This window comes from Lissotriton vulgaris, chromosome 3_2 (assembly GCF_964263255.1).
Source record: "Lissotriton vulgaris chromosome 3_2, aLisVul1.2, whole genome shotgun sequence".
NCBI classification, from domain to species: domain Eukaryota; kingdom Metazoa; phylum Chordata; class Amphibia; order Caudata; family Salamandridae; genus Lissotriton; species Lissotriton vulgaris.
Genome location: NC_141690.1, coordinates 91,743,291 through 91,767,247, shown reverse-complemented (window position 1 = coordinate 91,767,247; position 23,957 = coordinate 91,743,291). Strand labels below are relative to the sequence as shown.

The 23,957-nt window shown below is 43.9% G+C and overlaps 1 protein-coding gene across 3 annotated transcripts in view; it reads left to right on the top strand.

The window, feature by feature from the left end:
• SLIT2 (slit guidance ligand 2) overlaps window positions 1-23,957 on the top strand; it is a 650,203-nt gene that overhangs the window by 18,335 nt on the left and 607,911 nt on the right. For all 3 annotated transcript variants that reach the window (XM_086964039.1, XM_086964038.1, XM_086964040.1), the window contains exon 4: window positions 22,803-22,874. In XM_086964039.1, the coding sequence (XP_086820165.1) occupies window positions 22,803-22,874 (72 nt within the window). The remainder of the gene's footprint in view (window positions 1-22,802; window positions 22,875-23,957) is intronic.

The window sequence follows — 23,957 nt, the reverse complement described above, 5'->3', positions numbered from 1 at the left end:
GAATATCTTATAGGAGCACAACATTTCAGGAAGATTGTTTTTCTATATTGTGGGTTACAAGAGGGGGGAACATGCAAGGATTGGTGGAATGAGGTGTTTAAAGTTTAGGGAGATCATAAACAGGCCATCAGGCGTTTGTGGAAGGGCTGGCTAAGAAAAATAACTCTGTGAATAGAATCTCAAATTCTGAGTTGCGGAGGACGAGTTGGAGAAGGTTTATGTCTTCTGTGTCGGAGAGGGCATTCTGCCACAGTTTAAAGTCTTTAATGTGTCATGATAGCTCAGTGTCCTCAGAAATGCCCACTAAACTATCCCGAGGAGTCATTGTTTGCATTGTGTTTCACATCAGTCTTAGAATACAGTGATGTGCTCCATACGCTAAGAGCTCTACAGATCCCCAGCGGATGGGCTGCAATAAAATTCAGTATTGAAGTGAGAAGTGGTTGAAGCTTCTCAAAAAACCCTCCCTCAGTGGTTACGCAGGACTTCATTTGCTTTTTTAAAATGAACAGCTTCTGGAAGTTGGCTGAACAGAAGGGAAATAAAGCTTTTTGCCTGCTTCCTAGTTGCAAACAATTTGAAAATTCTGAAGGCTAATAGAACTCAAAAAACTTTTAAGTTCTGTTTTAAAATGAGCTTAAACAACGCACGTGCTACCGAGTCTAAGCTATTTGCTCTTGAAATGTATTGCTTAGATACATTAATTTTTTTCCAGATACTGATACAAACCTCAACAAAAATGACTATACCATTCTGCGTCTATTTTACCCATTATCTTTTAAGTTTACTCTAGTTACCAGGGTCAGCTCTATGTTAAAAGGCCCCATTTGAGCTGGCGGTGTATGGATTTGATCCAAATGAAAGCATGGAAACTGTTTTTATGACTTTATTAAAAACGTCTAAAGCGAACAGGCATCCACATCAAGGTAAAATCAGCAACTACAGAATGACTCTTACAAGAAAAAAAAACACTTAAAAAAAAAACCATCTAGAAGCCCTTGGAACACTTCTCTTTTGTGCCGAGCATACCCTAAAGGCTTTCTGAACCCGAAAGCAACTTTCAGCCTTGTACTTTCTTTGTCAATAGGACGGGCTTCTTGTGGGGTTCTTTATGTGTCTCTTGGAGGAAAACCGTGTGTTTGCTCTTCAGCCCTTTTTACTGAGTCCACCGAGGAAGGCTGTTTATTTTTCCCACATCTGTTTTTGCGCACTCTTTGTGGCAAATGTTTGCTGCTGGATGCTCTTCTCCCAAACGAGTAGTTTCGTTTGCACTGTTTCGAAGTGTTAAAGAAATCATCTGGGCTTGTACAAAAGGAACAGAAAATGATTGCTCCTCATTTTATTTACATTGCAAATATGTTGCAGCCACTGTCTGCTTCAACAGGAAAACCCAGCTTCTTTTTTATTTCTTTGAATGTGAAAGAGTGTAGAATTCTTGTCGGTCTTTTGTACTTTTGAAATTGATTTTCCTTTCCGGAAAGTGGCGGAAATGACATTGCTGTAAGCTGAAGTTCTATTTTTAAGGAGAAAATTGGTTGGGAGGCCATGTTTGAACATTTCTACTGTGGATCTGCATCCCACTGAACTCAAAGAGGACAAGGTCCCACATCCTTCCATTGTAGTAATCAGAATGAAGGCTTCTAGTAGCATCAGAAAGTGCCCTGCACCAGTATCAGTTTGGTTTGACTTCAGGTGCAAGTGAAACACCTTAGCTATCCCATGTGGAAGCCTTGTAGAGTCAGAATTCCCTGCTCGTAGATGTGGTGGAGGGTCCTAGAGGCTGGACTATATCAGTCCTTGTTGTTTCACATGAGGTGATCTCTTTAACTCTTCAGTCCATATGGACTCCTAATTCCCAATTCATAAAGATTTTTATTCTGAATATGAGAGTAACGCATGGGAATGTGATGCATTAGATGGCTGAACCAATGCCGATTCACAAAAGCAGAATAACGTAACATTTTGCAAGCAAATGTGTAATTTATGTGTGTAGGACACATGCAAAGTATGCAAAAAAATATGATATGACTTAGTAAGAGCCACCAATAGCCATAGAGGGTCGAGGTGGATGCTTAGTGAGAAGCTACCCTGCCTCTGTATATATCAACAGCAAATCGATCTCAACCCAAGTCCTTGAGACTGCACAATCAGCCAAAGAAAAATCTACTTACATTGTCCTGAAATCTTGATTCCTGCTGACCACTCTGCGCTGGATGCCAGGCCTTTTGTTGTCTCAGTGGCACTTCCCCATCATATTCTGTCAGAGGCTTTAGGCTTCACTTAGCATACATTACTGCCTGCAGACTCTGCTTATGCTGTCGTCTGGACACCCAAGTCAGGTTGCTTGTTCTGGTTCCTCCTCTCTGATACAACCACTCAGCTAAGGATTATTGTGTCTAGTCCTGATCTTGCCATTCCCTTCAAAGCCACGTGCCCGTTTCTCAACAGTATAACCCTATAATTGAGCTCCAGAACCAGTCTAGTCCTAGGCCACTTATATGACTGTTTTTAATACCCTTATTCCTGCCGAACAGTCTCCCAATGCAGAGGGACTTATTTAGAGTTTGTCTGATAAGTTACTCTATCTCAAATGTTATGTATTTCCCATCTGCCTCATTACAAGTTCAGTATATTATATGACACTCATAATAAGGCGGAAGGGATAGCCATCATGTTGGGGATGGAGTAACCTGCCAAACTCTAAATATGGCCTTTAGTCTTTGGTGACCCCCTGCACTTGATACTCCAGTCACCACCAATGACTCATTTACCACCTGTGTCGCGACAAATGGATGGGTTAGGTATGTGGTGGCGGAGGTGAATATTATATGAGTAGTTCCTCAGATTATCCCAAGTGCGGAATCATCTCCAAGTCCACAACAATCACCCTTCACCATCAACCAAGTTAAATCATATGTGCATCATCCAGCCATTATGATTCCTGTCGCCCACGCTGCCATACAGCCACATGGATGACTGACTTATCATTGTTTCAATCCAGGTCCTCATCACTGCCACAGAGGGCTGCAGCCTCAGTTGAGAAAACACCACTGTAGATTGACTTTAACTATGCCAGAACATGGGCCCCATTGACGTTGGTGAATGGGGATCCAAGGTTTGCCCCCATTCTGAAATGTCAGAGGTGTAAAAGAGCTGAATGCGTTGACGGTTCCATTCTTTTTAGCACTGATATTTGTCGGTGCACCGTTTCTCTGGGTTCCATTTGTGAATGTCTGTTTTGAACATTTTTTTCACTAGCTCTTTCATAGGGATGATGTTGTGCCTTTAAATGGCTGCTTTTGCAGGGTGGCTGCTCAACATTCTAGGTCAGTTTCAGGAAGTTGACCAGGATTGGGAGTCTATTAGACATGGGCTGACTAAGTAGAATAGGCTCATAGAGATGGGGCAGGCAGGGCTGGGTTGTGACTGGAATGTGGTATGACCTGAACTATGGAGGGGAAGATGGTTTGGTGAAGTAGTTTGGTCAGGGGGAAGGCTTAATGTGGGAGAAACCTTGACCGGTGCTCACCGAGGCAGCACATGGACTGAAGAAACATTGAACTTCCTTTGTATCATGTTTGATGTGGGATTATTTTCTCTCCTAATTATATCGTGGCAGCTTGGTGAGCTTCTCCATGGTATGGGGATGATTGTGCCAGAGGGATATTACATTGATTTAGGCTCCATAACCTTTGACATTTGTGTTAGCCTTATGTTTTTTCAGTGACCTATAAAAAACTGTTGATTTCCTATACCACGAGACATTGTTTAATGTTCTTTGTATTACCTTCAGACCTTCTACCACTCACCAGTATTCTTCAATGCATATATAGTACTGCTGTCCACATCCAGGTCAGTCATTGCGTTGAAATCTGCATCTATCTGATGAAAAATGCATCTACCCCACTAGGTGTTTATTCCCAACCTTTTCTGATTGCTTCACAAATATCCAGAATACATCAGAGCTGACTATTTCTCATTGGGGCCAAAGATGTGTTTGAATATGAGTGTGAACCAACTAGAATGTCTGATTAATTCTAAAGAAATATTGTTTAAAATATGAAAGTATGTTTGTTTTATCAAATTTATTTTTATTTTTAGAAACACAACATTGCATGGAGCATTTCAACAATATACAACTCTTTAAGGTTTATCATTTTTACACAATTTCATGCACATTAGGGAAGATATTGCAGAAAGAGACAGTTTGTATCATACCCACAAAATATAAAAGTATATTATGATGAAATCTACAAATATGTTGTCTCAAACTCGTTATATTTTTTTGTAACTGTATTTGCATTTTAGAATTAGTTATTGTGACACTGTCACCTAGGAGTTAGTGTTGGTTTAAGATGTTTTTTAAAGAAATACATATATATACATTTTACTTTGAAACCGGTACACATGCACTGTCCGTTGATTAAATCATGTAATTTCCATCTCTTTACAAAGTAAGGGTTTAGAGCTCTTGCTGATTTGCGCTTTCAAGATTAAACTGATTTTCTCTTTATCAAACTTCTGGCTTTCTTCTGTGACTATCCAAAATAAATATGTGAGCCAGTGCATTTCAAAAGAACGCTTTACTGGTGAAGTAAATTGGGTTATTAATACAGAGGGGTTAAATCCCACTCAAATAATAACCACAATCCTTGTCGGAGTGAACCCCCATACAAGTTACTAAATAAACCTGGGCTTCACCCTCTGGTAGCTTAGCAGAAAAGCAGCCAGGCTTAGCCTAGAGGCAATATGTAAAGTATTTATGCAGTACTCAAAAAGTAATAAATTGATAGGCTCCATCGTTGGCAGAGGGTTGCACCCTGTCCAAGTAGGGGGCTGATTTCCTGGTCCGGTAAAGTTAGTTAAACACTATAGTATTTGTGCAACACATACAGAAACACACACAATGAAAATGCTACAAAAATACTCAACACCAGTTTAGGAAAGTAGAGAATATTTATCTGAGTAAATCAAGACCAAAACGACAAAAATCCAATCAGAAAAAGTCAAGATATTAATTTTAAAGAACAAATGATAAAACAGTGCTTAGATGTCAATAGCGCTAAAAGGTTACTTGAGATGGCGAGGAATCGGGGTAAATGCAAAGTTCAGGCTTACTGCGATGGATGGTAGGCCAGCTACGAGACTTACGCAGGTCCCGCTGAAAGAGTTCCTTGGATGGAGCAAAACGTTGGAGCTGACGGCACAATACATTAATTTTTTCCATGCAGTTGGGTCACTGCGTTGTTGTCAAGCTCTGTTGAAATACAGGCAGTGCATCACTGTCATGCTGTGCAGATAGTCGCCGTCGAGTTGCACAGGCTGTAAAACCGCTATCATCGAACAGCCTCTGACTCAAAGGCAGATGCGTTGGTTCCGACCAGCACAGTGGTGACAATGCATCAGTTTTGTGGAAAATCAGCTTCAGAATCCATATCTGAGGACCAGGACTGGAGGGGGAACCTCAGATGAGGGTAGGACTCACAGATGGTAGAGCCCAGTAGCACCAGCAGGATTGTAGGAAGTCTTTTATGTCCCTGAGACTTTAGAAAACAGGAGGCAAGCCCTTGGACTCACTCTGGGTTGGAGTGAGATGGGTCCAGTCCTTGTCCTCACAGGGCAGAGATCAGCAGGGCAGATCAGCAAAGCAGAGAAGCGGTTCCTAAGAACAGTCAGTTAAGGCAAAGTGGCAATCCCTACAGAACAGCAGTCCTTACTCCAGCAGAGTACTTCCGAGGTCCATTAGTATACTGATTTGATAGGGTCAGAGCCCTAGTACTTATACTCAAATGTGCCTTTGAAGTGGTGGGTGAATTCAAAGCAGCTCATTAAAATGCACAGGTCCTGTTTCATCCCAGCCCTGTCTGCGAGGCTATCTGTGGGGGGCAATCAGTCCTTTGTGTGGGGACAGAACACAGCCTATTCAGGTGTAAGTGTGAGCTCCCTCTCCCCTTTCCTGCCCCGGAAGAATATCAGAATGCAGATGAGTCCTCTGTGACACCCACCCTCCTGTGTTTGTGGCTGTCTCAAGGGAATGCACAAAGTGTAGCTGTCATCCAGCCCAGACGCGTATTAGAGACAGGCTGCAGGCACACAGAGCAAAGATAAAAGCACAGAAATGTCCACTTTCTAAAAGGGATTTCTAAAATAGTAATGCCAAATCCAACTTTACCACTAAATTAGATTTATCATTACCATTCCAAAGATATGGAACATGTTTTATCAACTCCCTACTAACCAGGAATTATAGTTTTAATTGTTTTAAGGAATTCCCAATACTAGCATATGAGAGGAGTAGGCCTCACAGTAGTAAACAATAAATTTAGCTGTTTGTCACTACAGGGCATGTAAAACGTAAAAGTACATGTCCTACCTTTAAGTTACACAGCACCCTGCCCTATGGGCAACCTAGGGCCTACCTTAGGGTTGACCTATGTGTAATAAAAAGGGAGTTTAAGGCTTGGCAAGTGGTTTTAAATGCCACTTCAAAGTGGCAGTAAACTGCACATACAGACCTTGAAATGGCAGGCCTGATACTGGTTTGAAAGGCACAACCAGTGCTGCAGGCCCACTAGTAGCATTTAGATTACAGGCTCTGGGCATATGGGGTACCACTTTACAAGGGACATATAAGTAAAATAAATATGCCAATCAGAAATATACCAATTTCACCATGTTTTGAGGGAGAAGCAAATGCACTTAAGTACTAATCAGAAGTGGTAAAGTGCTCAGAGTCCACAGGCCAACAAAAGAATATAGCAAAAGGTTGGGGTAAGACCACCCTACGAATTACAGGTCTAAAATACAACGGAAGACAGAGTCAAAACCAATGTAGACAAATAGAGTAACATGTAATAAAGAAAATTAAACCAACACGACACAAATCCAATCAGTAGCACCAGTGTTATGGCTGAGCTATTAAGGTTTTAGGTAAAAATAGTGCTAAGAAGCACAGAGCTCCTCTCTTGCTTATCTGGTCGCGCTGAACCAGAGCAAAATCACAAGTTCAGGCTGACCACAATGGACCACGGGTCGGATACAGGGACCAGGTTCATCCTCCTTAAGAGTTGCCTTCTCAAGACCATGTGAGGAGCTGTCATTCGCATTGGCTGGGCTGCGAGGAGCAGGCTCACCATTGCAGTCAGTCACTGTTGTAGCGTAAAGAGCTGGCCGTCACTGGAGCATCATGTTGGCAATTGATGCAGGCTACTACAGTTGGAGTGAAGTACAAGTCTCACCGGAGCTTCACTTTGGCGGTCATCGCGGAAGGCTGCTGTTGGCACGAAGAGCAGTTCCTGCTGGTGCTGGTTGCTGGTCGTGAGTGGTCCTTTCCCTGTGCAAAGAGGTAACTTTGTAGTTGCGAGGTGCCCAACACTTGTGTATGTTCACCTTGAGTTCAAGAAGAGTACACTCTGATGCAAACCAAGGATCCAGGACCTGGGGTGCACCTCTTGAGGATCAGGACCTGCATAAGGACTCGGGCAGGTCTAGTTGTTGGTGGGCAGTAGCAGGAAGGCTTATATAAACTTGTTTTGTCCCTGTAGCTCAAACAGGAGTTCAGCCAACTGGCCCTTGGAGTCACTTCTGGGATGCTTGGGTTCAAGGCAAGTAGATCCAATCTTTCTTCTCCAGACAGCAGGGCAGTCCTTCTTCTGAAACTTCCATAGGGCCAAGAGTGTTCTGAAGAGATGTTCTGAAGGTGCCACTTTCATACCCGGTGCCAGCCTTTGTGTGGTGGAATTCCCTGGCCTGCCCCAAAAACTCGTTCTGGTCAGTTCTTCCAATTCCCCTGGGTTTGGCTTCAAACTGTCTAGGGTGGCACGAGCAAGGGCAGGCATGGTGCCAGGTTCCTTTGTGTGTGCTGCAGGCAGGGTCCTTTGAAGTATAATGATGGCAAGACAGAACTCGTCTTCAACCAGCCTGTCAGGAAGACACTCTCCCTCCAAACCTAGGCTTCTTTTGTCCCCATATCTGTAAGGAATACAGAAAACACCACAGGAGAGCCATGCAATCATATGACCCTGGGCACTGGCAGAAAGGAACATTTGGTTTGCACAGAAACATGCCATCATTCTAAAAGTGGTATTTTCAGAATAGTAACTTAAAATTCGATATTGCCATTCAATTTTATATTGCAATTCATTTTCAGTGTAAACAGCATTTCGCTATCTGGTCCCAAATTGAAGTTATCACTTAAGTGTAGTTGTGAAGTTTCCACTGACCGGAGGTTTCAAATCTGCAGGAGCGAAGATGGCCCAAACAGTCTCCTTCAGAACCTGCTACAACGCACTATAAATTAAACCACTAGAGTCTGGTAACCAATCTCATGGAGAAAGGAGGTTGCAAGACAGGGGTACCCCCAATGGACGCACAAGACATTGTTACAATCAGATTGCAACCAAGTTATCTAGTAAATCTCCCTTTGTATCATGGAAGTACTTTCTGAAAGAAAAAACAACACCCATTCATACTCCAAATACAAAGGTACCATTCAGAGCATTCACACAACTATGTCTCTGTGCTACACCCCACAAAAGTAAACTTACCATATGGCAAGTCTTGTAGGTGTCATAGGGAAACAAATTAACCTTATTCGCCCCCACAAGGTGAGACTTTGAGTGCAGAATAAGATTGCAATCAAACTAACTCTTCCAATAGTTAAAAAAATTGTGTCAGTAACCAAAAATCACTCCTTATAACAAAAAGGGAAATAGAGGATAGCCACTTTAGAGGTCCCAGAAGTTCAAGGTCTTTTCATCAGTGCATTGAACTTTTCAAAGAAGCTTTTCAGGGGTTACACAATGGAGAAACTCCAAAAACAAGGTGAGAGACTGGAACCCCAGAACGCGTTCCTCTCCCAAAGAGAATACTGTCCAGCCAGATGCAAAAACTTCAAAATGGGGGGAAAAGAAGAGTGAAAGAAGTGACAACTGCAATTCACCGTCTATTGTCATGTAGGGAAAAAGGATTGGGCAATTTGGTGTAAACAGATAACCACCGGGAACACTGGGTCGTGGTACTAACACAAACCCGACGTGGAGCTGCGTTTGTCATCACAACAGAGGAAACTGGAAGTCCAGGAGGGTGGATGAAACCACTATACTGCGGTTCATAAACTGCAGAGCTGCATACAGAAAGACTACAAGGAGTTCTGAACATAGGAGACAAAAATCTCAAAGCCAAGCACCGAGACCTGCACTGGTACGCCTTAAAAATCCATCACGCCTTTCTAATTATTGAAACCACGCCTCCTCCTATGTAACCCCTCAGGCCTAATGGTAGGTCGGTGTGATACGTGAAAACCAGCACAGAGACACAGATGTAGGGAAAATAGAAATACAAATACAGAATAATTTACTGCATAGTACAAAAGGGAGGGGGGTAATCCATAGAACCCGTACAACCTCAGTCTGTTAACGCCTTTTGCCTCCAATGCCGAGGTGAAAGCCACTGTACACGAGACACAGGGTGTAACAGTAGTATGGTAACCCAGTGTCTATGGGAGAAATGGCCTTAGAGCAAAGGAAATTGACTTTAGGAGTTCTTCCCTCAGGACGTATAAAACTTAAGTGCATATTTCCTGCTTCTTAAATACTATGCAACCTTCCCTATGAGCCATTACTATCCTACATCAGAGATGACTTACAAATAATATAATTTAATCAATCAGGGAATTGTAAGAGCACTACTCACCCGTGAGGGTCTCAAGGCACTGGGGGGAGGGAAGGGACCAGCAGTTCTGTTAAGTCGAAGAGCCAGGTCTTGAGAGCCTTCCTGAAGGTGTTCAGGTAGGGGGCCCGTCTGACTTTCATTGGGAGCTCGCTCCAGTTCTTGGCCACGATGTAGGGGAAGGCTTTTCCCCCTGTTCTGGCTCTGCGGACATGCAGGGTTTCGGCGAGGGTGGTGGATCAGAGGTTTCTTTTTGGTATGTGGAAGGCGATTCTCTCGTTGAGGTATTGGGGTCCTGTGTTGTGGTGGCATTTGTAGGCGTGGGTGAGTATCTTGAAGGTGACTCTCTTCTCGATGGGGAGCCAGTGGAGGTTCCGCAGGTATTTGCTGATGTGCTCGTGTCAGGGGATGCCGAGGACGAGTCTGGCTGCAGTGTTCTGTATCGTCCAGTCTGCTGGTTAAGTGTGCATGGGTGACTGTCTTCTGTGACCGGGGGGGGGGTCCATTTGAAGGTCTTACGGAAAATGCGGAGGGTGTTGAAGAAGCTGGAGACGATGGCGTTGACCTGCCTGTTCATGGAGAGGGAGAGATTGAGTACGATGCTGAGGTTTCTGGCGTGGCCCATAGAGGTTGGAGGGCTGCCGAGGGAGGTGGGCCACCAGGTGTTGTTCCATTCTGACGGGGTGGCTCAGAGGACAAGGACTTCTGTCTTCTCTGAGTTGAGCTTCAGGCAGCTGTTGCACATCCAGTATGTGACAGCCTGCATTCCTTCTTGGAAGTTCAGTCTGGTGGTGTCCTTGGTGAGGGAGAGGATGAGCTGGATGTCGTCGGCGTTGGGTACTATGCTGAGGACGTGCTGTCTGACGATGGTGGCGAGAGAGGCCATGTAGATGTTGAAGAGAGTTGTGCTGAGCAATTATCCCAGGGTTACTGCGCAGTTGATTTCCGTGGGTTTGGAGAGGAAGGGTGTCAGTCTGATTCTTTGGCTTCTGCCGGTGAGGTACAAGTGGATTCAGTCCAGGGCAGATCCTTGTATGCCGGTGTTGTGTAGTCTGGCGGCGAGTGTGCGGTGGGAGCCTGCTGACAGGTCGAGTAGGATCAGGGCTGCAGTGTGGCCTTGGTCTAGGAGGGTGCAAATGTCATCTGTTGCTGCAAGTAGTGTGGTCTCAGTGTTGTGATTGCTACAGAATTCAGATTGACAGGGGCCGAGGATGGAGTTCTCTTCGATGAACCTGGTTAGCGGTGCGATGTTGGTCTTTTCAGTGACTTTTGCTGTGAAGGGGAGTGGAGAGATGGCCCGGTAGTTCTTGAGGTCTGTAGGATCCGCTGAAGGCTTCTTAAGCAGTGGTCTGACTTCTGCGCGTTTCCAGTTGTTGGGGAAGGTGCCGGTCTTGAAGGTGACGTCGATGGTGCGTCGTAATTCTGGTGTGATGGCGGTTCTGTGGTAGATGTGTAGGGGTCTGTGGGGGCCCCCGAGTGGATGCCTTTCATGGTCGCGGCGGTCTCTTCCGTTGTGACCTGTGTCCAGGATGAAATGGTGGGCTGGCTGGCATTGCCGGAGGGCGTGGCGGTTGCGGATTCAGGTGTTTGGTCATTGAAGTTGTCGTAGAGGGTTTTGATTTTCAGATGGAAGTAAGACCCAAGCTTGTTGCAGAGGTCCTGGGAAGAGGTGATGTCTGTAGTTTCGCTGGGGGGGTTGGGGAATTCCTGAATGACGCTGAAGGGTTCCTTGGGGTTGCTGGAGTAGGCAAGAATTTTGTTGTGGATGAAGGTTCTTTTGGTGGTATTTCGTCATGACGTTCTTGTAGGTGTTGTGGTTTTCAGGCATCTTGTTGTTTCTCCAGTTCTTCACGAGGTGTCTGCAGCTGCTTCTGGTGACTTTCCTGGGGCGCTGTCTGTCGGGATTGCATAGCCGGCAAGCTTTTCTATGCAGTTGGAGATCCAAGTGTGAAGTTCCCTGGCTGCGAGGTTGGCGTTGGTTGCAGCAGTAGGGGTGCCACGGTTGAGGGTGGAGTTGAGCTGCTCCTCGGTGACTCTGCTCCAGTTCTTTCGTTGAGGGCACGGAGCAGGTTTGGGCAGTTTGGGTTTGTTGACAAGGAAGTGTACGCAGTGGTGGTTAGTCCACGGAGTTGCGTGGTGTGGCTGAAGTGGATTCTGTTTCCTCCTGTGAAGATGGGGTCGAGAGTGTGTCCTGCCTGTGGGTGGGAGTGGTGACGAGTTGTTTCAGTCCGATGTTGGTGAGGTTGGTCAGGAGAGTTGTGGAGTTGTGGTCACTGGGGTTGTTGAGGTGAAAGTTCAGGCCTCCGATGAGTATGTAGTCCATGGAGGCGATGTCGTGGGGTGCGATGAGGTCAGTGATGGTGGAGGTAAAGAGGGCGAGGGGCTGTAGGCGAGGGTGCTGCGGAGTGTGGAGATAGGCTGGTCTGGACCTGGAAGTGCAGGTGTTCGGCGTTGGAGAAGGCATCACTTGAGGTGGAGAGGCAGAGGGAGTTTTTGTGTGCGATGGTGAGTCCTCCTCCTGGGTGGTTGGGGCTGGCCTTCCTCTGGATCTTGTATCCATCCGGGATGGCAATGGCAATGTTGGGGGCGGAGGAGGCATTGGTCCAGGTTTCTGTAAAGAATGTGACATCTGATGAGAGGGTGTCGAGGAGGTTCCAGATCTCTACTGTGTGTCTGTGCATGAAGCGCACGTTGAGGAGGATGCACCTAAGGGCATCTGCGGTGTTGACGGCTAGGGTGATGGTGAAGGTCTGGCGGCAGGAGAACTGGCCGTGGGTTGTGTTTGGCGTGGACTGCTGGCACTTGTTGTTTCTTCCGGATTTGCGTGCGTGGAGGGCAGCTGAGTCGTAGCGGTGGATGGTTCATGATCCAGGGTCCCTGGGATGGGTCACGGTCAGGTCACGGACAGGCACAGACGGGCTTGCCTTTGGCACGCCTTCAGCGCTCTAGCGGCGACCGATGCGCCACTGCACAGCGGTCACCATGAAATTGGGAAGGGGGAGGGATGTGCAGCTGGGAGGCAGGAGTGGGAACCAGCAGGAGGAGGGGCCACAGGAACAAAACACGGAATCAGGCACAAATTATAGCACAGTAACCATATTAAATACAATACTAATACAAGAAGCAGAACCTGAAACAGCAGTAGGGGCACAATCACGGACCTGGGTAGCAGCTGCCTCGAACACCTCCCAGGAGGGAGTGAGACTGAGTCAGCGGCGGCATCAGGGACAGCGGAGCTGCTGGGGAAAGAGCGGATCCTAGACAAGAGGTCAGAGGTCCAGCTCGCGCTCCCCCTCAGGGACTGCCATGAAATAGGGATGGGGGGAGGGACGTGCAGCTGGGAGGCGGTAGCAGGAAATGACAGGGGGAGGGCCCATAGGGGCGTCAGCAGCGGGAGAAAAATGGCGCAACAATGAAAACAGGCAACAAAACAATAACAGTAACTCAGAAAGCAAAAAACTGAATCGGGCACAAAGTACAGCAGAGTAACCACAGTAAATACAATACTAATACAAGAAGCAGAACCTGAAACAGCAGAAGGGGCACAATCACGTACCTGGGCAGCAGTGACCTCGAACACCTCCCAGGAGGGAGTGAGACTGAGTCAGCGGCGGCATCAGGGACAGCGGAGCTGCTGGGGAAAGAGCGGATCCTAGACCAGAGGACAGAGGTCCAGCTTGTGCTTCCCCGCAAAGGCTGCCATGAAATAGGAAAAAGGGGGAGGGACGTGCACCTGGGAGGCGGGACCAGGAACCAGCAGGGGGGAGGGGCTGGAGAGGCATCAGCAGCGGGAGAAAAATGGCGCAACAATCAAAACAGGCAGCAAAACAATAACAATAACTCAGAAAGCAAAAAACAGAATCGGGCACAAAGTACAGCACAGTAACCACAGTAAATGCAATACGAATACAACAAGCAGTACCTGAAACAGCAGAAGGGGCACAATAACGGACATGGGCCACAGCAGCCTCGAACACCTCCGAGGAGGGGGTGAGACACGGTCAGCGGCGGCTTCATGGACAGCGAAGCTGCTGGGGAGAGAGCGGATCATTGACCTGAGATCTAGGATCCTGGAAGGTTTAGGCCTGACTAACGGTTTATTTTGCCAGGTCGAAATGGCAGTTTAAAACGGCTCTACAGGCTGCAGTGGCAAGCCTGAGTTGTGTCTTATAAGCTACATTAGTGGGTGGGACAATGAGTGCTGCTGCCCACTAGTAACATTTAAGTTACAGGTCCTGAGTATATGGCGTACAAAATATAAGGGACTCACAGGTAAATTAAATGTACTAATTAGATATAGGACAATTTTACCATCTTTTTAAGGGAGAGCACAAGCATGGATTACCACTGGTTAGCAGGTGTAAAGTGCAGAGAGTCGTGAAAGCTAAAGAAATGGGTTCAGCAAGGGAAGTCACAAATCTGGGGTGACATGAGCCAAGTCCAATGATTGGGTTACAATTTTACTATGGAATAACAATCAACAAAGCTCTGAAAGAAAGTAGGTGTTAGTAAGCATTGCTGTATGTAGCACATGTAGTGCATAATAGTGTTTTGCCTGAGTATATGGTGTTACTGCCGGCAGTATGTGAAGCAATGCATTTGATTGCTCACTGGTGTTGGTTTGGTAGGTGGTACTGTGTGTACAGAATCCTCTGTATTCACACTGTTCACACTGTCTGACCTTGGTGCATTGCACAGCATTGTAACTGTCCCGAGTATAACCTCATAAGTGCTGCGCCTAGTCCAACGGCCGACGGCACCACTACCTCAGGAGTGCTGCCGTCGGCAGTTGGACGTTCGAACCTCACCTGCGCAATGGAACGTTCAGCACTGGAGCTGGACGTTCCATAGCTGCTAAGGTGATAAGAAGGTGGTACCGGGTGATGTGCACAGGAGGGCACCCGACATATTGTAATTGCATTGTAATTGCATTTATATAGTGCTTACTACCCTGACGAGGCATCTAAGTGCTTTTTCAGCGAGTAGCACACCACTCCAGAATCCATAAAGGATTAGTGTTGAATTAGTATATTGAAATGAAAGTAATTTGAGCGGTGGATATGTTAGTCAGTTATTTGGATTCAGAAGGATAGCGGAGGGATAGAAGTGGGAAAAGGGGTTGCATTTATATATCGCTTGTCACGCCTGATGGGGTGTTAAAGTGCTTTTTTGGCTAGTAGCATGCTACTCTGGAACCCATAAAGGATTAGTGGTGAATTAGTGTAGTGAAATATGAAAGTAATTTGAGTGGTGGATATAAGTCAGTTATTTGGATTGAGAAAGATAGTGGAGGGATATCAGATGGTTAAAGGTTTGCATTTATATAGCGCTTGTTACCCCTGATGGGGTGTTGAAGCGCTTCTTGGCGAGTAGCACGCTACTCCAGAACCCATAAAGGATTAGTGTTGAATTAGTATAGTGAAATATGAAAATAATTTAAATGGTGGATATTAGTCATATAGTTAAGCTGACAGTTGTCGATCAGAGGATGTGGGAATCCTGATTGATAGCCAATTACAAGACTCATTTTATTGCATTAGCTAGAGAGTACAACATATATAACCCCTTCCTATTGTATTTGTCACTGAGTCCACAAAATAAATGTCCTTCCCATGGTGTTTGGCAAGGAATTCAAAATGTAGATGATTTTCCTTTACAGTGAAAATTACATCAATGCACATATAACTAAATACTATTTCAAAATGACAAATATTTACAAGATTGCAGGTGCAATAACAAACTGGAGTCCCTCCATCAGGGACTTTTGCAGATTAACCAGAGTAAAAAGCATGCACATGAAAGAAATATCCCAGGGGGAAGTTAGTCCGCTGCATTTAATCAGTGATGTTCCATCTGACAATGTATGCCTCGACAAGCTCTAATAATAAACACTAGCAATGGTTGGTCATCGGCCTACTGGAAAGCATAAGGCTTTTTCACAATTAAAAGGTTAAGTCTGCATGCCTTGCCAAGTTGTTCACTATTTAAAACGAGAGACCTACTGTCTTTGTCACTATACATAATAATCAATAAGTCCAACCTCTTGGCATTAGCTTGATCATAATCTGACTATAAAGACCCATCAAACAATTTAGGCAGACCAAAAATATACCTTGATATGCACATTAACTCTCCTTATGGAGACACCAAGCATGTAATATGGCCAGACCCCAAAACGAACATAGGTACTAAAACCCGTCCTATCGGATTTGTCAGGGTTGACCCTGTAACACCTTTCCTATTGTATGTGTGAAATAGTCAAAATATAAAGCTTCTTCGTATGGAAAGAGTAGTTGAGTTCCTATATGAACTGGAAGTTCATTTCACAATGTTGCTGGAAGCAAAACTAATAAGTGCAATGTAAAGAAGCACAGGGAGGCCTCAGTACACTTAACAGAAATTAGCAAGCAGAATATAGAGTTTGTGTAATAATAGTAAAGAAAAATACAGAACATGTAACAAGTAACCTGTAGCAAGTAAGTAAAAATATTTTAAAACAAGGAACAAAAAATCTGAAGAAGATTCAGAAGCTAATAAATTGGGGTGCAACGTATGGTGAGACATGATAAAGGACAGTGAATAAAGAAAAATTCTGAAACATTGGCATGCTTAGGAAGCTGATTATAAAGAGAACAACAGTAATAAAGATGGAACAGAGCAAAAGTGTGTGATAAAAGTTTCAAAGAAAAAATAAGGTTGATTGTATAAATATTGTTAAGGTGCAAATGGCAAAATTTGGAAACAGATGAATTGAGGAAGGATGTGGCGTCTTTTCTCAAATTCAAATCCAAGATTGCGAGTAGCAGTAGAGAATAGTGGCTGAGTTGGAATGAGAAAACTAGGAGAAGGAGGATAAAGCAAGGAAGAAAGAGTTTAATTACTTTGAATTATGCTTAGTAAAATAAGTGGATATCCAAGCTTTCACAGCACTGAGACATGTAGAAACTTGATGATAGGAGGGGGAAAGTACTTTGCTCTGCTCGAGGCTCTTTTCTGTGGTCAATCATGTCTGCAAAATGTATAACTGCTCAATCCTCGTGTGGCTGTTCCAAAGGTAGCATACCCCACTTTATACAAGCAATAGCTGAAGAGGTCTGACTGAAAGTCATGGTCCATGGGGGATGACTCGGTGTCCACTCTACGTACATTGTGTATAAGAAGTATTTGGCTATGGTCATGAGATGCAGCAAAAACGAAAACATTGCCCTAATGAATGTAAGAAAATAATATATGTCATCAAATCAAAGGCAAATACAACATTGGGTAATTTTCATTTTTGACACATATAGGCCTTAGCAAGTCGTACCTTGACATAGACAAAATTACCAACTTGGCTATTAGGCCATATCAATCTAAAGGACATGTCTAGGTATTCAGGTGTGAAAGTAAGTGCACTAGAATTAATGCAGGGTAGAGACTTCACTAATGAAGTGTTAAAAGGTAAAGAAGCAAAACATCAACATTTGGAAGACTTTGGGGTTTTAGGGCCTTAGGTATGAACACATTTTCCCATAGACACAAAATGGGTAAAACCCTTTGATACATCTGGCCCTTAGTGCTATCTGAGCATATCTGGGCATGGACGTCTTATGAGTCATCAATTCAGTCATACATTTTGACTTTTGGAGAGATAAGCTCAACCATGCCATTCCTTATGCCATAGGTTTTAACACAATAGCAAATGCAGTTTACATACTGCCTGGTGAAACATATATATACACTATAACCAGTTCAGCAGAATGATAGCCTAACTTTAGGAGTTATTATTGTGGAATGGTGGTGCCACTCAGGAAAAATGATTCATGATCGTCCCACTCGGAATAGAGAAGAATAAGCATAATTCCGGCTTGACAACTGTGTGGTGAATGGGCCCTCGGGTCAAAGGTTATTGCCAATGGCACCAAGTAAGGTTCCACTGTAGTAATCTGGAGTTTTTTATACGAGGCCTCGTCAGGGGTAGTAAGCACTATATAAAATTTAATTTAAATAGAGACGACCAATTTACAGCAGTCTCCCCTTTCCACCAAACTCTAAAGGACACTCTTGTTTCTGTGCGTGATTCACAATATCACTAGCTGTATTTACCCTCTGTAAACTTTTACGTATTTTGCTGAGCATGTAATGCCAAGGGGGAGAGCGAAATTGGCTTTTTCTTAATTTCATGGAAATCATTTTACAAAACCGTGACACTTTTACTAACTTCAAAAAACTGGTACAGGTGTTTAAAACAAAGGGTGAAATCACTACCACTTAAAAACAACTTCAAAAACCTTTTGGAATAAGGTTGACATGCTGACAAAGTTTTGTGAAGATTCCAAACAGGTCAGCTTCATGAAGGTGCAAAGATTGCAAGACTTGGCTATTTTAATTTGAATTACCAACGAGCGTAGTCGTAAAATTTCAATGTTCTTGCCTTTTCCCAGGAGTAAGCGTTGGCACTCTGTCACTGTTTGTAATAAAGTCCTGGGGTGCTTGGCTATTGCTACTCTAACTTCCGCTCCAGTTTTACATTGTGTGTGTAACAAGGACCTTCAAGCTTTGATTGCTGGGGGTTTTCCATTAGTTTTATGCATTCAATAATATAATAAAACCTGTGATCATCGCTACTTTAACAGAGAAAAACTAGCTACTTTCTAAATCGGTGGTGGGCAGGTGTAATGTTTTTTTTTTTTGTGACACCTCTGTTTATGGAAGTTGATATACAGCTTTCTTTTATTTAACAACTCTTTATTGGAAGAGAAGCCACCGACCATAATACATATTTATTTATGTATTTATAAAGTAGTACTCACAATGCACACAGTCGTTAGGGCACTCATTCCAAAAATGAAAACAATATGATAGAGCTGAGCAGAGAGGCATCAGTGATGCGTATGGGGAGGGAAGGAAGTGACAGAAAGGAAGGGACATTCCACACAGGGGCTTTAGCGAACCACACATGAACATTTAACCACAGTCTGTGCAAACTTAACATAAATATGAACCAGAAATGCCTGGAACAGAACGTATCTAATTATTGTGCAGTAGGGGACACCTGAAGAAATTCCAAAGCTTAGATGATGTATAATACAATATACAATAGCAATAAGAGAAGCAACAGAACATGGAAGATATCTGGCCTACCTTCTTCGGTTTCTAAGAAAATTGAGAGGAGGCAGTCACCAGGGGATGTCAATCAGCTTTCGAACAACATCATATTTGTGACCGCACAAGAACAACATTGGTGTACACAATACTGATGTGCTCCTCTTTGCAATCCTGGCGGTGTCCACACACTGATGTGGTAATTTCAGAAGTAACCTTGACCCACTGTATTCTAAAGATGAATTACATCTGTCTATGATATCCTGTTACCGTTCTTTGATGTACGTAATCAACCATATCAGTAACGCCGTTTTTACAGAAGGTGCAGAGCCCTTGGCTAATGCACAGACATTGCATTTATGAAAGCGCAAGATCAATACTTAAGATCACAATTCAATGATAGCAACAGTATGGCATGTGATAGTTGAGGCATTTGGTGTGTATTTCTTTGCACTGTGTGGCATCTGTGCACAATATCAGATTGCACTAATTTGAGAGAGCTAATCAGTGATATCACTATTGTATTGCATTGGTAAGCGACTGTTTCATATCTTACAAAACCATACATTTTCAAGTTTGCTAAAATGAGTCAATATATGCAATTAAGTGTCTGAGTTCCTGGACTCTGTATACTGTTGATCCACAAATATAATCTGAAATGCTCTTTCTGATGGAACATTCTTGCAATAGCCTTCTGCTTGGAACACTACACCAAGATGGTAAAAAGCAGAATATGGCCCCAGTTAATCCCCCATCCTCATTTTGAGAAGTTTTTGTGATCCAATACATAACTATCATACTTTAAATAATTGTTCTTTCACTAACTGGGTTTAATAATAAGCACAGTATGCCTTAAAATGCATGTTTCGTTCTCAGATTGGGGACAGTGATGCAACAAATCTTCACTACCATCTAGTGTGTATTTCAGTCTGGCTTTACTTTTACACTACTGTGGGCCTCATTTAGAGGCAGGTGATAATGTGCCATCTTCCAAATATTGGCGAATTTCCTGACCTCTCACCTCTGCGTTCAATTTCCTCATTTAGAATTCTGGGCTAGGACTGTTCCAAATAGTGCAGTTCTTGCCAGCTCTCCCATCAGGGACAGCGGGAACAGCGTTAGAGGGCTCACAGAATTAAGAGTGGCCCTCCAGCTTCATTTCTTACAGTGTTCCTGACTGCCCTGGAAACCGCAGGGCTTCCAGGCAGACAAACTCTTGAAGTGCTGCTGCCCAAGGTTGATGGTTGCCTACAATGGGCGTCTGTCCTCAGGAATCTACTAAGTGATAACTGGTATTGAATTGAAGCAGCATTTCTAGAGCACATGGTTGCCCAAGGGCATCCCAGCGCTGAGGCCATGTGATCAGAGGGTCCGAGCAATATTTAGAGAATGAGAAAAGTTTTAATTTGTTTCCGAAAGGTCAAATAATTTGGTTCAAGCCGGATCTGAAGGAGGAGGCTATTCCACAGCTTTGTAACTTTATATGAAAAAGGCGTCCTCCTCTCCTTGATCTTTTTATTTTTGGTACTACTACCAGAGTTCTGTAGTCCGACCTTAAGGCCCAATTAGCACGATAGGGCCGAATAGTGGATCGGATGAAGGAGGATCCCTTCCCTGAAAGTGCTTTGTGAGCCATGCATAATGCCTTGAATTGGATCCCATCATGGATAGGAAGCCAGTGGAGAGCCGCAAGGGCAGGTTTAGCTGACAACCGATTGGAAATGTTCAATAACAGACGTGCTGCGCAGTTTTGCACTATCTGTAATTTTTTTGTGGTACAGCATGGAGCTCCTAAGTAGAGGGCGGTGGCATAGTCAAGCCTGGAGAGAATCAATGCTTGCGCCAGCAATCTTCTAGCTGCAAAAGGTAGTAAAGGGATAATTTTCCTTATCATTCTTAGGATCCAATAGCAACTGGCTGCAACCTTCCGTACTTGTACGTATACCAGTGTGAAAAGGCGAACCTTCAACTACTGAATATTTCCCCCAAAAGCAGCACTCGTAATGTACGTGGGATCATAAGGGGAATAATATCCACAAAGACAGCACTTATTCCTTAAAGTGACATTAAATAGCCACTTACACCAAAAAGACATGAATGTTCTCCCCCATCCAATATGCACCTCAAGTGCAAACACTTTCCATTCCAGCTACAGGGCCATACTGGCTTTCTTCCCATCTATAGATCTGTGGACCTTGAGTTTTCCATCAAAGGAGAACCCTTCAGTCTCTCCAGGAAGGAATATACCACCATTGGATCAATGAACAAAAACAATTTGTATGCACGTTGTAACTTTAGTTTCTAGAGTTTCGTATGTTTTTCAGCAAGCTTGCTCTATCTCTCCCGAGTTAGAGCACTTACATCAAGAATAAGGAGAATTCTGTTATTATTGTGGCTGAGGTTTTGTTTCAGTATTGCAGACATGTTCAGGATGGCTTGTTGCCATGCCAAATCCACCAGTGCTATCCTGATTGCTGTACCTGAAGGGGAACTAATTGTGTTAGATCTTGGGGCAGGTGGTCTCTGAAAAAAAGGCCTGCAAAACTTCTGTCTCATCCACATCTGGTGCCAAGGCAGGAAAATATAGTACTAGAATATTGGACACCCTACTTGCATTGTCCAGATCTTTTTTTCTTTTCAAACTACAACATAGCTTTGATAGATTGTTGCCAATACGAGTACACAATCACCTGAAGTTCTGAGGATGCAGAAGGGGAATCTCCTTCAATTGGCTGGACATATTGTCCAAAACAAAAGGCACGAACGCACTATCCCAGATATCCATCCCCCACCTCTTCCACTCTGGACTCAATTTCCACCAAGATGATGTCCAGTGCATGCATCATTTATCCCTATCCCTTCAGGAGCTTGCTTGTGGGTACTTCTCCGGTGTCTTCCACCTCAGATCCCTTCCTCCTAGTTGATTCTTTGGCAAAAAGTCATGTTCAGCTCTTTTGCATTGTTTCGGTATGATAAGGCTGAATAGTTAGCTAACAGCTATCAAACAGCACCCCTAGTTCCGAACTGCCATTGAAAGCTCAGAGTTTCTCTTCTGGCAGCAGAGTCTGCGTACATCTGTTCACTCCGCTTCATATCAGTGGGCTCCATCGATGTTGACCTGTCTACCAGCGGCAGCAGCACAGTGCCACTGAACTCCTCTTCGTCGCACCCGCCATAATGGGTCTCGCCAAGATGAGAACGGGGCCTCGCTTCTTGCTGTTTTCTTCCACGCCTTGTGTATACCCCAGCTTTAGGTAGTACCTGCAGCCTCACTTGCGCTCACTCTCCACATGGGGCTTGATTACGAGTTTGGTGGATGGGTTACTCCATCGCATACGTGACGGATATCCCGTCCGCCGTATTACGAGTTCCATTATGTTCCATTGGATATAATGAAACTCGTAAAACGGCGGACAGGATATCCATCGCGTTTGCGATGGAGTGACCCGTTCGCCAAACTCGTAATCAGGCCCTAAATGTGCATCTCTGTGGATCCCTGAGTCTTTAAGATGGTCACAGCCGGGGAAAAGCCATACCCATCAAGCACACTCTTCGACTCCTCCCCGTCTAGATCTGCGTTTTGAGGTGACTAAATCACTGTTCGCTCAAACGTTCTCGGCCATTCCTTTGGCAAAAAATAAATGAACCCTCACTGACGTCAAATGCTACGCCCTCAAAGGGTACATTTTAATCTATAACTTATTGACACCATTAAGATTGTTTTCTTTATATAACGAGGCTTGATTTACTAGAGAAATGCTTTGAACCATATTGTTCCATCTATATCAAATAGTGCTTTTCTTTCCTATTCCTGTAATGGGGCTTGGCACATATGCTTTACCCTCTCACTCACTTGAGGACTAAGATTCCAGCTAGTATTTCAATATCTTTTGCACATTATTTAGAACAAACACTGCTTTTCCTATGTACCATGCTAATCATTTGAGATCACCGTAGTGTCAGGTGTGTAAACAGATGTATTGTAACGGTGTTTTGTATTTCTCTATGCATTTTCCATTTTGTAATGTCCGCTTTTCTTTATTTTTCAGGCGTTTAAACAAAAACAACCTTCAAGTGCTGCCCGAGCTGCTGTTTCTGGGGACTCCAAAGCTGTACCGACTGTAAGTGAGCCCAGTGAAATGTCTGGGCATTTTAAATTCGCCCTCTTTAAACTTTGTCGAAGCGTTTTGCGCGGTACACACACGGCGCTCAGTAACGCAGGCCGGCTATGTTGTGATGTTTACTCGCGAGAACCTGAGCTGCAAATACCTTCTTGTCTGGCAGTGTGTGCATTTCAGGGTGGCATTCTGTTACCAGCAGCATTCGTGTTCTTCTCGTCTACTTGTTGTATCCGTGCGCATGTGAACTTCTAGCTCGTGAACAAACACACAGACGTGTGATATAAAGTGACCCCCTCATTCGCCATGTCCTCGTTAAATGTAACCAGCACTAGAGCAGGTTAATTCAGACTTTGGTCGCCAGCTGTGAAGCAGAGTGGCTTTTCACACCTCGAAAGTAGCCTGCAGGAGAAGTTATTTTGTGTACAGTGCGGGCGATCAATAGACTTAAAGGACGTTGTGATGGAAAATTGGGCAGTATTATTTTTTGCTCTGCTTATTGTCTGTTTTAGTTTATTTTCAGAGGTTTGATGGTTGTATTGGGGAATAAATCATTTGTGTATATGGGATTAAAATATTTTCAATACAACCCCTGTTGAATCTACACAATTTGTACTTTTTATATGGTTACTTTAAAAATCGGATTTTGTCCGATTCTCTTTACTGATGTTCCATAATACTTTGTCTCGTCATGAATGGTACTTATTAGCTACGGGAAACTGATGACAAATGGTATTCCCGTGACACCATGACATTATAACCTCTCGGATTAAAGTTTACTTTTTGAAAAAGTACTAAATGTTCTAATTGAAAATCGAGAAGGAAGGGATCCGGAAACCGAAAATTGCAGTGAAAAACAAAGAAATGAAATGAAAAATAGTGGTGGGGGAGGGGGAGGGGCCCAAAAATAAATAAAAGGAGAAAGGGAAAAGTATGAAAGAGAAAACAAGGATGGGAAAAGCAAAATAAATGTTCTCCAAGGCTAAAAAGAAAGGAGCAAAAAAGAGGCTAAAGTAAATGTTTTTTTAGAAAAAAAATGGGGAAATACTTTGTGATTAAAAAGCAGTAAAGAGAAAAATAAGTGAC